General features: G+C 31.3%; 1 protein-coding gene across 7 annotated transcripts in view; it reads left to right on the top strand.

The window, feature by feature from the left end:
* LOC142329167 (uncharacterized) overlaps positions 1 to 16,895 on the top strand; it is a 503,112-nt gene that overhangs the window by 414,967 nt on the left and 71,250 nt on the right. For 5 of the 7 annotated variants that reach the window (XM_075373520.1, XM_075373519.1, XM_075373522.1 and 2 more), the window contains one exon: positions 8,651 to 8,830. In XM_075373520.1, the coding sequence (XP_075229635.1) occupies positions 8,651 to 8,830 (180 nt within the window). The remainder of the gene's footprint in view (positions 1 to 8,650; positions 8,831 to 16,895) is intronic. The other 2 variants (XM_075373521.1, XM_075373525.1) reach the window with 1 other exon arrangement.

The raw sequence follows: 16,895 nt of genomic DNA, 5'->3' as shown, positions 1-16,895 counted from the left end.
ATAATAAGTTATAATTATGTTGCATTGCCGTATGTAAGAGATCTGTCAGAAAAAATTAATAAACTGCTACAAGAGTTAATTTTTTATTTATTTATGTTTTTTAGTCAAGTAACCGGAGGCAGATGCAGCCAGTCGATGCGCCGTACACCGTTTCACCCTTTAAAAAATCTAAATTGTAGAAGGACATGTACACAAATTTTCATCGAATCATCTTCAGTAGGTTTTGCTGAGGATTGATTATGAATTAATCTAGATGTTTATTCTATATATACATATATACTCGTACATATATCTTCTACTCGAAATCCCGGAATGGTGAAATTGCGCTGGCAATTCTTGCATTTTTTTTTACAAACGAATCGTAATTGACTAGCCAAGCATTTACGCGGTATATAACTCAGTTTTTTCCACCATATGGTTCGTAAGATGTAACTTTTTAAATACATTTTTTTTCATTCATGCATACCTTCCCTACCGATTTAAAGCACTGTATATATAATCGTTGTAACGCACGCGCAACTTACAAGAGACACCGATTGTGACCGTTTTCTTCGATAGCAATGATATTTTCTATAAAATTAGTCCTTATGATAAACAGAATGATATCACTTGTAGGGCCGAAGATCACCGGTATTTCCGTCGGCTCGGTTTTCGATGGGTGATTTATGATTAACGCGAAGCACCCTTCGGTTTTCGAAGGGTGCTTCGCGTTAATCGTAAAAACGACTAAGCAATGTCTTATATGTATCGTGTCAGATCGTCTAATATCGTTAAGGTTTTGGAGTTTAATATAGACAAAAAAAACCCACCGGGTTGGTCTAGTGGTGAACGCGTCTTCCCAAATCAGCTGATTTCGAAGTCGAGAGTTTCAGCGTACAAGTCCTAGTAAAAGCAGTTACTTTTATACGGATTTGAATAATATTAGATCGTGAATACCGATATTCTTTGGTGGTTAACCACACATCTCAGGAACGATCGAACTGAGACTGTACAAGACTATACTTCATTTACACATATGTATGTCGTCCTCATTCATCCTCTAAAGTAATACCTGAACAATAATTCCCGGAGGCTAAACAGGAAAAAAATATATAGGCAAAATAAAATAATGATAGTTATATTTAGAAGATAGAAAATTTCACTACCCATAAGTTTTTGAAATAAATTGAATGATTTTTTTTATATCCGATTAGAATCGTCGGTGTCATTCCAAAAATCAGGCTCTAATCTAAGCGGTTAACCTGTGCACCCGTAAAGGTACATATTCATATATATATTAGATTTTTATTACCTGTACACTAAAACGCCACCGATTTATTTTCTTTAATTAAGTAGGGCTGAAAGAGTAAAAAAATATAGTTTTCGACATTTTGAACCGAGGAGTGGATACCTTTAACATTATATTTCTGTTTTAAGGCTGAGATGGTTATTTATTATATACATGTAGGAATATTATTTATCTTTTATCAGAGTCCGTCGAAAAATTGTTAAATTTTTTTTAACGTTTAACTGTCATGAACTGTAAATAATTTTTAAAAGTCAATTCGATCTTAAATCGGTAATATTTTTACGTTTTCCTTCGGATGAAAGATTGTTTACGTTGTTTTATTCGTTTAATGTGTTTGTACTGCTAGAAAAACCGCATTGAATTTCATTGAAAAAGTATCGATCGATTCCGCTAATGGCAAGTTATACATACGTGAAGAGTTTGAAAAAAACAAAATGCCGGAGGATGATCGCATTTTCTCCAAGCGTAAAATAAAAAGTATTTGGGTTTCATCTACCGAATTATCGGATAGAATGAGGTTATTGAAAGGAGGAGCGTTTCAATATGTATTACAGTATTGCGAAAAAAAATTTTAATAAATTTTTTTGTCGCATAGTAAATCAGTGAATATACTCTCATCTAAGAAAAATAAATATAGTCATTTAAGAAAAAAAAAGTAAATTTAAAGAAAATATTAATTTAATCGTTGTAAAAAATTGATAGAAAATAGTAATAACATATTGAAAATTAAAAAACACGACTGCCAAAAAAGACATTGCTGACGAACATTGCTCTTTAATATAGGATAATTAAAGAGAGTGTGGGTGACAATTTTGTACATAGTACGAGTATAATCTTTTTTTCAAAGTTTTAAAATTTATTTAAAAAAAATATATATATATTATATTTTTTAAATATATATGTAATATATATATATATATATATATATATATATATATTACACACACATATGTATGCTTATGATATTCCCGGTGACGTAAGGATTCCAACGCTGGGTCATACATCTAAATCGGTTCATCCGTTGAGCTGCTACGGTGGAACATACATACATACACCCTAAATACATTCATTACATTCCTTTTTGGGCAATCGTGTAAAAAGAAAAAGGGCCACTCGTCATAAATTAATTATTAAATGTAGTCAAGGTATTGATTTTACGACGTTTAAGAAATTTTGAATTTTTTGTAAGAAGTTTTATTAAATCGCCGTACTGTAGTAATAATAATTTATTACTTCGCCTAAATAATTCTACGACACTCCATTGTTCGCTATCTCAGGCTTTATCGGGATCAACGGCTTACGTACACGTTATAACAAAACGTCTTATCTTGAAACAGGCGTGAACTTAGGCGTGAAACAGCTTTACTGTTGTTCGTTACAAACATCGGTTCATCTAAAACAATTATTTTCATTATACAAATCTCATTTTAAATCGATTTGAATGTATGACGTTCAGATTTTAAAACCGTCTAAGGACATATGTAATGTAAAATCCTTTCAAAAATTTTCCAGATCAAAATATCTCTACTGTAATAACATATTCTCAGTATTATATATATTAACGTATTTTTCCTTTTTTTTTAAGAAAATAGAAATAAATTACAGTCAAGATTTTAGTACGAATTACTTTTTTACAAGAATCTACGTTCAGACGTCAAGAAAATTCATCAAATTTTACTTAATACCTGTCCCAGCATCTGTCTGAACCGATTAAAGGAAGCTATACTGAAACCACGGTCGCAGTAAGTGACCGCCAAATTAAATTAATTACAAGAAAATAAATAAAAAAGTGTCTGTATTATTAGTTAAAAAAATATTCAGTAGTGAAATAACGGTAAATTAAATGTAAAAGAAAAAATGGTAAAGAAAAAAAAGTACAAATGACTTTTAAAGCCATTAATAAAAATTGTTTGAGCGCATATTGTCCACGATGAACGAATATTTAAGCAAATATATCGGTAAATATAAATTAATTTATGACAATTAATTTACTCAACACATACATTTTAATTTATATGATATCCGGATTGTGATCCGACGACCGATTTTTTACCTTGAAAATTCTTTCTGGTTTTTTAAATGGACCCGTTGAAATAACTGGAATGTTAGGTTTTTATTTTTTATAATAGCGACAAGCCGAACCGGTTACTTCGTTTTAAAGCAAAACAGTACGGTTTGATCCTGTTACAAACAAAATCTTGAGATTTTGCCTAATTAAGATCACATTTTTGTTAGGTACATGTGTTAACAATTAAAAAAATAACAATATTTGCAAAAAAGTTTTTTTTTGCAAAACGCAACCTCACCCCGAAAAATTCTATTGTAATCGTCTGCTATGTTGTGACGTCACAGGCGAGCGGTAGAATTAAATAAATGAATATTTAAAGTGTAAAAAGTAACTCGGTCTGGCCGGGTCTCGAACTCGATCGTCCGGTTGACTCGGTACCTGGTGCGTTAAGCCTCGCGGCTACACCAGTCCGCCGACCGTACAAGCGAAATTTGTTCTATATAAGGTGTGAAATTACATTAATTTAGTTGTAGCCGACCGTCGCCGCCAGTACCGTCACATCCGCGCGTATTATATACGGTATGCGCGCGCGCTGTAGTTAGAATCATTGAATTAAACGAAAAAATGTTATATTAAATAAAATGATAAATATTTTTAATTAAGTTAACTACCCACAATTGTGAACTTTTTACCTTAATTCTTCTATATTTTAAAATTGTTTAACGAATAAAAATTACAATTTAATCGTTAAATACTATATTTAGTTCCGAAAGATTAAGAAAAGTATAAATTCAGTAAAAATTAGCTAAATATGTTAAACTTAGAATGCGGGGAACACGTTCACGTAGAAAAACAGGTAAAATGAGACGTCGTGGGGAATCTCCTTGTCCTACAAATCAGCTACACGTGAAATTCCAAATGAGATCAACTTACGGCCTGATGTTGATGTTAGAGTAGGATTTCACGGCCAGTTATAAAAGGTTCGAAAAAATGGCGTGGCAGTCATGTTATAGATATTACAATTGTAAAAAAAATAAAAATAAAATAGCCGCTAATGTACTTCTTTTAAACAATTGAAACGAGATAAAATACAGTTGTATCGTGCACGGAATTGACAATTTTAAAATTCTTTCGTCTATATTTATATTTTCCTATAATAACTTTTTTAATATACTGTCAATTTTCTTCTATTCGTTTGAAAAGATTTACCTATAAAAAATAATATTATTAAATTTTTGTTTTATTTCCCTGCGGCATAATAAAATTTCATTTCACATCTGTATTTTATAATCTCGTTTTTGGGGAGCGTAGTACAATGCTAAATTGAAAATAAAGATTTTAAAAATGCTCGATATACGTTGACTTGTTCAGTACGAATCTGCTAAACGCGTTTTTTCAGCAGGAAATGTTTTACTGATGTATTATAAGATTAGTAATAGCTTACAATTTTGTTTTATACGTAACAATTTAATTACTTATTCCTCCTTTCTATTTTTTTTCATAATAATCTATATGTAATTTATTAATAATGATTTTTTTTATATATAGTATTATACAGGTAAATGAATTGAAAAAGGTCATATTAAGTCGAGTGTATAACCTATTGTTAAAATGTAACCTTGGCGTTAGTTATTTTTGGTTTGTTTTTTTGTTCGGTAGACTGTTATAATGGAAGCTGTGTTGGTATGTGTGACATAAAATAAAAACGAGTACAAGGAGGGCATTATTCTTTCTTGCATGATACCATTACATGTTTTCTCGTATTTTAAATGATATAAAATATATATATTAGTAAATATAATATTATAATGAAAGAAGGGTTTAGAAAAAATAAAATGTTTACAAACACATTTTTTTTACTGTTTTGATTTATTTGTTTGTTGTTTGTTTTTTTTAAATTTTGCCTTATAGTTATTTTGTTAACAAAATAATATAAATTGTAAATAATTACGTGAAATAATATCAAGGTAAATGCATGAAGATGCCTATTATAAAAAATAATCCACGATTTAAAAAGGGTTAATGAAAATTATTTCTGCACATTTGTGTATACGTTGAACTGAGATGCAGATAGTTCAGGGTGTTCTTTTTAATTTTTAATTAGTTTTATTTTTTTGCTTAACAGAGTAATATTGTTTGTGTAAAAGAAAATCTTTTAAAATAACTTACTTATTTGTCGATTAGTTATATAGAGAATTTTCACGATTAAAATACAAGCTATGCATGCTACTTCTCTTGAAATATCTATCGGACGGATAAATCTTTTCTTAATGAAAACTAGATCTTTTGTTTTTACCCGTTCGTGATAGGAGAAAGATAAAACGATAAAATTAAACCCGCCCTATTCTACGGCTTTTTTTTCGCTTAGGAACAGCGCTTTAGCAAAAAATGTCAAGCAATATACAGTGGCACACGAAATGATCCAATATTTGGTTTTGTTAAAAAATATTAATTTAAATCGCAGTGCAGAAAAGTAAGATACAACGTGTTTACTGTATACCAGAAGATTATTTGTGATTATATATGCTTATCACATGTTGAATATTACAACTATCACGTGTAACTTCTTCAACACGAACTCCTACGTTGCTGTCGTCGAACTCGACGACACATAACCTCGGTTATTTCTTTGCACGTCTCAATGATCAGCACTTGCATTTCCATCGCTGTACGAGGATTTTTTGGGGAAATCTTTTCCCTTTGAAACCTCCAAGTAAGTGATCACACGGATCCAAATCAGGACTGTTCGGAGTCTGCATACAAAACGATTGGGAAATCGGTTTGAAATTACATTTGCGTTAAAACTTTCACGCAGAAAGTCTAAAACAATAGCTGTGTGTGGGTTTGGCTCCAGCCTGCTTGAACCGCTCGTTTTGTAATTTAGCAGTATGTCGTCGGGTATTCTTGGACGCCAGAGGAAGTCATGGAGGAAATACGTGGACACCATCTCACGCACTATTCCCACGTCTACTGTGTGGAAAAAGATCCGTGCGATTCGTGGGTCACCAAAACAGTCTATTGTCGGGCTTCTTCATGAAGGAGAAGTCCTTCCATCGTCTTCTGCGGTGGCAACTATATTAGCGAATACTTTCCGCTCGGCGTCTCTCACTTCATCTACGGTAACGAATTTCAGAGGTACAAGATACAGATAGAAAAATTATCGTTGAACATTGGTGATTCGGTCGGTGAATTGAATGCTCCATTCGCATTCAACGAGTTTTCACACGCACTTAAAAATTCGCGTGAAGTCACGCCCCCAGGACCTGACTACGTTATCTCGGTGTGCTCTCGGACCTTCCTCGTACGGCATTACAACATCAATTGGACGTTTATAATGATCTATTCTCTGCCCAAGTCTTTCCACTTGTCTGGTTGGAAGCCTTTATCATACCGGTACTTAAGCCTGGTAACAACAAAGCAAGGCGTCCTGTGTAAGAAGATAATGGAGAACGTGGTGAACCGCAAACTTACGTGGTACTTTGAGAGGTATAACCTTTTATCTCCTGAACAGTTTGGTTTCCGACAAGGACAATCCTCCATTGACCATTTAGTCATGAAAGCGTTTTGAGTAGCCGTTTCCAGCGGGAAACGGCTGTTCAAAATGCTTTCCTACTACGCCAGCAGCTTGTCGCTATTTTCTTTGATATCATGAAGGCGTTCGACACAGACTGGAGGCGTGGTATTCTAGACATCCTCAAAGAATGGGGAGTCAGGTTGCTTATTAGGAGTTTCCTGAATGACCGAACTATCTGTGTCGGTGTTAGAGATTCTCTCTTGGGTTTCGCCGACTTGGAGAATGGGAGTACCTCAAGGAAATGTATGTGTAGTACTACCTTATTCTCTATAGCCGTTAATGGTATAACTGCATGTGTGCAGAAGACGTCTGTTTCATGTTATTTATTTGTTGATGATTTTTCTGTATATAGTGCGTCCTGTTCAACAACCACTGCCGAGAGGCTACTACAGAACACTATATCTCGCCTTGAAGCTTGGTCCAAGATTACCGGCTTCACATTTCCACCTGAGAAAACAAAGTGTGGAAGTCTTTTCTCGCCTGCGGGACCCCTTTATCCCGCAAATCTTTCTCAGTGGAGAGCTAATTGCTACCTCTCCTGTCAGATTTTTAGGTTTATTTTTTGATAGCTGCCTTAGGTAGGTCAGACACATCAAAGAATTGAAAACGAGGTTTTCCAAATTTTTAGATATGTTGCGAGTCCTTAGCAATACCAATTGGGGTGCTGATCGGTCATGTATGTTGCGTTTTTACTATTCCTTGGTTCGTTCCCGTTTGCATCGTTCTCATTTGGATTACGGTTGTGTCGCCTACTCTTCACCGCGTAATACCGTGCTTAAAATGCTAGATGCTGTACATCACGCTTTCCTTCGGCTTGCTACAGTTGCCGTTAGATCAAGCCCTGTCGTAAGCATCCTTTTTGACTGCGGTGAGCTGTCACTTTCGGGTAGACGGAACGAGGTATCAGCATCTTATTTTACCCGCCTGAAGGGACAGCCAAATCATCCGGCTTTTGATGCAGTTCTTTGAAATAATTATTTTCGAAGATACGAGGACCGTCCACGTTGTACTGCACCTGTAGGTGTTCTTACCCGACGTTTACTGCACCTTATGAATGTTGACGCACCTTCTCGTATTCCTATATATCCGTATTCGTATCCTCCGTGGACAATCAACCTTATAGATTTATGTTTGACCTCATGAAATACAATAAAGGATCAGTCAGCACCACGTTTTCTTTCGGTGCGTATTTCCTTTCAACTAATTCTTCTGTTTCACTACAAGGATGATATGTATGAATGTAAACGAAGTGTAGTCTAGTACAGTTTCAGGTCGACCGTTCCTGAGAGATGTGATTAATTGAAATCCAACTACCAAAGAACATCGATATGCGCAATCTAGTATTCAAATCCGTATAATAGTAAACGCCTTTACTAGGATTTGAATCTTGGAACTCTTGACTTTGAAATCAGCTGATTTGCGATGACGAGTTTCCAATAGACCTATATTCATGAACTGCTGTCACTTCTGCCAACATAAAACACATTTAGCTAAACAATTGTTGCCAAAAAAACATGTCGGATCATTTCGTTCGCTATCCTGTGCGTTAAAGGAAGGATTCATACTTTTCAAACGTTTACAGAAATGTTTCTAGAGTTCAATAAAAGGGAATCATTTCTTGCAAGAACAGAGGATAATAACTAAGATTTGCTGATATCTTTAAAAATCCTTAAAAAATAACCCGATAATTCAGAATATTAACACACTATGTTTTCAGCTTTTTTTTATTTTTTATTTTTTAATTCAGTTAATTAATTTTACATTATGAATTTTTTTTTAGGGCCTATTGGAGGGGAAGATATCCGACCAGAAGAGATGCGGAAACAGCCGCCCCAGTCGAAAGGTAAGATTTCGACAGATAATAGTCCACTACATTCTGGTACCTGGGTGTCAAATTTCAAATATAACAGTGTGAAAGGAAAAAAGAAAATTTTACAACAGGATACAAAGTATTTAAAAGGTAATAAACGTATTTACTCTTTTGTTTCTACAAAAAAAAAATACACCCTCCATAAATTTCTTAAAATAATATTGCGTGTTCACAATCAGTTATTTTAGAGATTTATTTTAACATTTTATTCCGATACATCGTATTTCAAGAGTAACGTTTTTTGCATATCCGTTTGAAAATATTTCTTTAAATTAAAAAAAAAAAAATTAATCCAATCCAATAGGATTTTGGAATAATAATTCTGTAAAAATAGCGGATAGACTTCCAAATAAAAATAAAAATAAAAATATGAAGAGTATCATATCGTGGAATAAAATATTATATCGTTGAAATTACAACTCCTATTTTTCCTGAAGGTCGGTAAAAATTTATTTATTGTTGTATAGTTCGATAAAGACCGTTTCTCTGCAGATATAATACTCTGGTGGAATACACCTTCGTTTCCGATGAATAAAAAATAACAATTCGCCTACGCATATTTCTCGTCTGATATTTTTTTTTTGTGCTCCTTAAAAATGTAAGAAGAAGAAGCAGCTCCTTCAAAAGAATTTTTAAGATACAGAAACCGGCTGTTAGATTGTCTTTTTGGTGTTATTTGGTAAATTAAAAATTCTGATCCTACGTTTATAATCATATATTCGACCGCGGTGTCTTTCTAAATACGAGTATTCGTAAAAATAACGCCATCCGTCGCGTCTGCATCAAATCGAACGATGGAGCTGTTAACTGTTTTTAATTTCGCCTAACACCGTACACTACTTTATCCTACTAGGGACTGCTGTTTTTAATAAATTATCCACCTCTTTTAAATTATCTTCCCGTCTATAAATCGAGATTATAAGATCTTTATTATAAAATCTTGATGAAGGTTTTACCACGGTTTTTCCATAAGATTTCCGGAATCCGTGGAGTATATACGTATCCTTTTCTTACGCGATCTGTGCAACGCGTAACTATATACCTTTTTACATAAATTGTAGTTTATTGAAATTTTTTCGTTTGAGCAGTTTTTTTTTAAGTTATTAAAAATTAAAATCGGATTTTTATTAATTATACTGCGGAAATGAAAACATCCGGTTTTTAATTAGCCGACATGTACTGCGCCTCATTTCCTTTACGTTATTTATTGATTATTTTCCGTAGAAAAAATGTTATGCTTATATTACAGTCGGATATCCTTTATATTAGTGATCTGCTAAAATAAAATAAGTTATTCGATTTCCTCCGTATCTTTCTGTTGCGTGCTGATCTTAACCTCAACATAAATACTTACTTCCTATATCCTTAATATCCGTTTCATATATTCAAATTTTTGTCTTTCTCAAAGATTTTTTACCTTCACATTCCTCTATAACCGAATTTCTTAAACGTGAACATCACAAATTCATGTTTTTACAAGAGTTTGCTGTAAATGTTTCTCCTCTATTATTCATATTAAGAAGACGAATTTAGTCTATCCTAATTTTCAATATCCTATGTTGAAAAGGCTCGTTTCTTTTCTTTTCTCTTTTTATTATCGTCCACGTATCGTTACTGGAAAGAAGTACATTCGACAAAAGAATTTCTTTTTTATTCGTAAATTTAAATTCGATACTACAGATTTACTTTTTAAAGAACGCCGACTTTACTTGTGCCTATGTAATATTTTACGTTTCCATCGCTCCCGGCCTTTTTTTATATTTTTTACTAAGTAAACGGAAAAATCGTGTAAATACTTCTAGTACATTATTTTCCCCTATTTTAATATTTAATTCCTTATTATCCCCCTTTCTACTCTTCGTGAACTTTGTTTATTTTAATTTATTTATAAACCGAATTTGTTTTGCGGCGATAAATCAATCTAGGCCGTTCAAAATTTGATTTTGCTTATTTTTGTTCTGCCGTAAAATACGATGATTAACGTTTGTACTTTTTCTCCTCGGATGATTATTCCTGTATCGTTTGTTTAATGAACGAATTAAAAAGGAAAGACCACCAACTAAATCCTTGTTTCGTTCTTTTCCTTAACGCTACTGGGCTTTCTTAATCTTTTATTCTTGGTTCCCGATTCTTTTGCAGAGTGTTTTGTCTTCTTTTTCTCTATATATTATTCCGGTTTTCTTTGTATTTATAATTAATAAATATTTTTTTCTCTACATAATAAATTAATTTGGTATTTTTAGCCGCGAAAAGCTTTTTAAATCGACAACGCGCGCCTTTGTTATTTATTCATTCCATCAGTTATGTTTTCGATAGAAAACATAATCGATATCGGTATAGATATCGGTAACTATCACGTTTTACGGTACTTTATGTACTTATAGTTTATGGCATAACCGGATTTTGTTATTATATCACATTTTGTAAATTTACCGTGAAGAGAAAGTATAAATACGCATACTTGCGGTTAATTTTAGTAGATAAGTAACAGTAATTTATTCCTCTTTTAGTTATTTTGTAAAAACGAGCAAATATTTTATTAAAAAATAAATAAAAAAATAAATTTTACAGTAGATTGAATTACGTAATTTATATAGTATTCCCTACTTTGAAACTAAAATTTCTTTTTATTATTATTTTTTTAATTACGAAGTTCGTTAGAATTTCACCGGTAAGAGTCCGCAGAACTGGACGGCACGGCGAAGTCGACGAAGTATGTTTACAGTTCTAAACATTACGTACCCTAAAAGCGAAATGAAAATGGGGAAAAGATTAAAAAATAAGCGTGAAAACGTTATATTTCAGTTCAGTTAGATTTATAATAAAGAATACTTTCAAAAAATACCTCAAATTTTATAAGAATATTTTTTTCCATTTGATGAACTGCTGACTCGAATATGTCACACTTTTTCTTTTCTTAAAGGTGGCTTTACGAATCGCGCCGCTAGGTAGCAGTACTTGTTAGTACCAGAAGATAACGTACAAAAACTTGATAATGTACTTGAAATAATAAAATTAAAAAGAAAATATACTACAGCTTTTTTTAATAGTAAATGCTCTTATGTGAATGAAAGTACTGAAAATGAAACAATTTTTTAAGTCTCATCACTTCATTAAAAAAAAAAGTATTAGTTTACAAGAGATTATAGCTGCTAATAAAACACAAAAATCACGAACAGTAGAAAAGTGTTGCAAATGTGGCAACAAAGATTTGTTACATAAAACAGAAATAAATTCGATCGGTAAAATTTTTATTCTACAATTACAACTATTTGAACTAATCGATGGAGAAATAAAAAAGTTAATTTAATAATAATAATAACAATAATATAAAAAGTGTGTCCATGGATGCGATAAAAACCGAGGGTTACACTTACAAAGTAGTAAGTGCAATATTATATCACGGATCTTCAATTCGTGAAGGTCATTATACTAGTTAAAGAAGGAAAAATATGGTATGAAGTGAATGATAGGACTATCATAAAAAAAAAAAAATTTGCCGAGAAATATGAAAAATGTATATTTGTTTGTGTTTAGAAAGACAATAAATTTTAATAACAAATCCATAAGATAACAAATCAGTAATTCATACAAAAAAAAAATAATAATATAACAAAACGCAGTGGTAACCAAAAAAAATTACTATGAAATTATAAACCGTACGGTAAGAGTCTCGCAGGTATCACTTCTTCCGCTCAAAAAACAAAAATGTTGGTAATATAAATAAAACTGTTTTTAACAAAATGATACCGATATCAAAAAAGGTAAGATACTACATTTCTATTACCAAAATTTGTTATTAATTTAGAATTTTGTTTTAAAAAAAAATACATGTTAAATTCTTGTAATAGACATTAGATATATACAATAATAGATACTAAACAATTTTTAAGCGTTCCATATAGCAAGCAAAAAATAGACAAATTTGTTACAAAACTCTTACCGGCCCGATTTCATTTATATGTAATAAATACATATCACATTTACAGAAATAATACAATTCTTATGATTGATTATTCGTTGTTTAATAAATGAAAACACTTAAGAGTTTTGAAACAAATTTGCCTATTTTTTGCTTATTATACGTAACGCTTAAACTTTGTGTATTATCTGTTGTTGTATATCTAATGTCTATTACATGTATTTTTTTTAAACAAAATTCTAAATTAATAACAGATTTTGATAATAAAAATGTAGTGTCTTACCTTTTTTGATATCAGTATCATTTTGTTAAAAACAGTTTTTTTTATATTACAGAAATTTTTGTTTTTTGAGAGGAAGAAATGATATCTCTTTTTTCCTCTAGCTTCCGGAAATCACCTGATGAATGATGATGATATGTATGAGTGTAAGTGAAGTGTAGTCTTGTACAGTCTGAGGTCGACCAAATTTCTGAGATGTGTGGTTAAATGAAGAACCCAACCACCAACGTATCAAACGATTTATAACTCTATACACGATTTTTTTTTTCTTAAATAGAACATCATCAAAAAATTTGATTTGTTTGTTATATTTACAATTCCTCTAAACCGAATAAATGAAATTCAAGCGTTTGAAAAAAATAAAACCAAGCTTAAAATATATCTTTAAACGTTTTGTAATCGATTGAAATTTGAAAGAAAATATATGAACTTAAAATGTGGCCGTAAAGTTTTTTATCTATATTTATAAAAATGTGGTTAATTGTAAACGAATTTATATAAGAAAGAAAAAACATAGCCTGTAAATTCGAACGGGTAACAGATATTTGCGTTACATCTCATCACATCGATTTATAAGGCAAACGAGATTTTTTTAATGAAGTATTATTTATATCGAACCTCGAAAACGATTGGATGATTAATTACTTCGTGTAATATTGATACGTGATGAATTTGTTGATAGTAAAAACACTGATCGGCTTAGTTGAATGAGAGAATGATTATTTGCCGATCACAAATAGTAAGTTTGTTTTTATCGTTATTATTTTACTGTACTAAAATGTGGAACAGTCTGTTTGTTAAGTAATATATTTCTTAGAAATAAAACTTTATTAGTTTTCTGATTAAAGTAAGGAAATACTTTTATGTTGATACGAGTATATTTCAAGAAAAAGGTGTGCCCGGTTTACGTACAAAAATGTTAAAAAAATAAAAATAAAAATACATCACTGACATAAGTTGGCGTACGTAGGTTAGAATAATGCCAACACCGAAATTCATTCCGTGTACTTTTAACTTCGCCGTTTTATTATTATTATTATTTTTTTTTGTAGAATCGTCCATAAAAATAAAGGTTATTGTTACTGGATTTAACAATAATCGAACGACTTTAATAATTGTCCTTATTCGATTTCCCATCGTCAAGTAGCGAATGTGTTGACTATTTTTTAAATTAATTTTTCTGTGTAAAAGTTTGCCCTACGCGCTACCTGTTGTAGAAATTATGAACTACGTTGTATCCATCCACGCAGGATCCGGGCCCTTTATGGTTTGCTTTATGCGACGCGCTTGATCGATTTGTTTTCTAAATGGATTATTTAAAAGTAAAAATTACAACAAAATATTTATCGAAAATACCAATAAAGCGGTTCAGAGTTAATATCGGCAGCGGCATAATAGGCATTAGCATATATTGAAATTTTACAAATTCGATTTTGATTCATAACTTCCTAATTTTAAAACTAGTGTATGCGTGTGTTCCGTTTCGTTATTTATTTTACTTATTAAAATTTAAAATAAAATACGATCATTTTATAATTACCACTTATCTTTGTCCTTTGTATGTAGTGTTCCTATATGCGAGGGAGCGGGCGGGCGGTCGTGTGCGATCTATGTATTTATAAAAAATATTATAAGATTTACAGATCGCATCGAAACTGTTGCACCTGTGATCATGTATCTTATTCTTATCGAGTTTGAAATCATTAAAAAGCCGGGGTACTAACTTTTCGTAGTTCTGAACTACGCGATTCGATCAATTAACGATGCTTTCTTGGGACTCATCGTTTTGAGCTAGTATCAGGCCCGATGTCGAACACTGAACCTTTTATTACGACGTCCTGTACACAGTCATCTAATTTTACAGACTAAGCGGTTCGTTTACGGACATGACATTTTTTATTATAGATATTCTTGAACCGAATAACTGATAATAATAATAATTTAACCGTTCGCAATTCTTTATATTCACTAAAACTTAAATAAGTGTAATTATGTATTAATCTCATAAAGAAGTGCAGTTAAAAATTGAAAGATTTTCCTTTAAATATTCGCCACATTTCATTGCAACAGAAGTTATTCATAGAACATCCTGCCACATCGCATGTGTGGGGTTTTCATAATTTTTCGATTACGAAATCATTCATTCTTATTAAAATGTAAAATCGTTCAATAGAATACCTTGTCACTTATGAAAAAAATATTGTATTAAAAAACCTTTTTATTAGTAATTTAAAAAAATAATAATAATTTTTGTGTTGTATGCGAGCAGGAAATTATTATTAAAATAAAATAAAATAAAGGAAAATCGTTTTGTCGTTGTTTGGCCGGAAGGTGGTATGATACTAGTCGATTTTTACGATAATATACGCTTCAAATAGGTGGAATTTAATATGTTTTTATTATTATGTATTTCAATAGAATGAAAGTAAAAGGCTTTTAATTAAAGTATTTTTTATTCGGTAGTAGTTGTTTTCGCAAGACGTTTTTCATTTCTTTCTTCAAACGTGGCGCTGTCTAGTGCTTCGTTTCATAACTACGTATACTGAACTAGAACGTTATTAAAAGCGTCTTATGACGAAATTATCAGATAAATATTTGAGGAAATTAATTATTTTGAATGAAGTTTCTAACGGTTGAATTGTGCATTGTTTAAAGTGTATGTTGTCATAATAGGAAAAACGTTTTTTTTATAATTAGAAAAAAACACAAACCAAAACAACCTTTTCTTTTTTATAAAAAAAGAAAAGAAAATTCCACTTAATTTCTTATATGAGTATTTAAGTATACAAAAAATGGGTAATGTAATAACAACAATGTGTTTTTTGTTTTTTTTTAATAAATTTGATTTATATTTTCTTGTTTATCTTCATTATCATCTAATGGACGAAAAAAATTTTTAAATTTTTTTTCTATTTTTATTAAATTTCAAATGTAAATTAATTAATTCGTTGATGACTGTATTATTTCAAAAGTTTTCATCTTATTTGTGAGATCTACACGAAATTTCTATCTTAACGTCTTAAAACCTCTTTTAAATCATGTTGAATTTAATTAATTCACTGTAAATAAACACTACACTTAAAAAATCTATGGTCGTTGACTTCTTGACTTTCCTAGGAAGTTAAAGTGAAAAGTTATAAGTGAAAAGTGACTTATTTTATTCAAATCCGTTGGAAAAGTAAATATTTGCCGTATGCTTTTTAAATTAACGTGTTTAAAATGGTAGTAAAACTTATGCGAGAGAGAAAGAAAATGTGATGTGCACACACAAACACACACCAACATTTACTTTGTACTTAAAACCAGTTACCTTAATTACAATAATTACGTATGTTTTCTGAACGTTTACAAAATACGTTCCAGTTTGAATGTGTGGTAATATAGACCAGCCCACTTGTCATCGCAGTCAACAGATTTCGAAGTTGAGCGTTCTAAGGTTCAAATCCTAGTAAAGGAAGTTAGTTACTTTTTTTACGAATCTGAATACTAGATTGTGGACACCGGTGTTCTTTGGTGATTCGGTTTCAGTTAACCACCCGTCTTGGGAACGGTCGATCTGAGCTGTACAAGACTACACTTCATTTACATTCATTATCATCCTCTGAAGTAATACCTTACGGTGGTTCCGGAGACCACACAGAAAAGAAAAAAAGAGAGTTTTAATACATGATAAATATATATATGTATATATATATATATATTTAAAGTAATTCAACATTATCATTTATTAATGAGAGAAACCTACGTTTAATTTTATGATAATAAGTATGCGTCACTTTTAGTTAAAGTTAGGTAATAATTCACAGCTGATTTAAGAGCTTTACAATAGTTGGTTCTGGGACTATAATGTTATTTATTATAATCTTATATTCTACCTTAATTACAATTATACAGATAATTTAAAAATATCTGAAAAATATTACAGTTGGTTTAAACTATCATCGTATAGTTTA

The sequence above is a fragment of the Lycorma delicatula genome, chromosome 8 (genome assembly GCF_047948215.1).
Source record: "Lycorma delicatula isolate Av1 chromosome 8, ASM4794821v1, whole genome shotgun sequence".
Classification (NCBI taxonomy): domain Eukaryota; kingdom Metazoa; phylum Arthropoda; class Insecta; order Hemiptera; family Fulgoridae; genus Lycorma; species Lycorma delicatula.
This window is presented reverse-complemented; position numbering and strand designations above follow the sequence as displayed.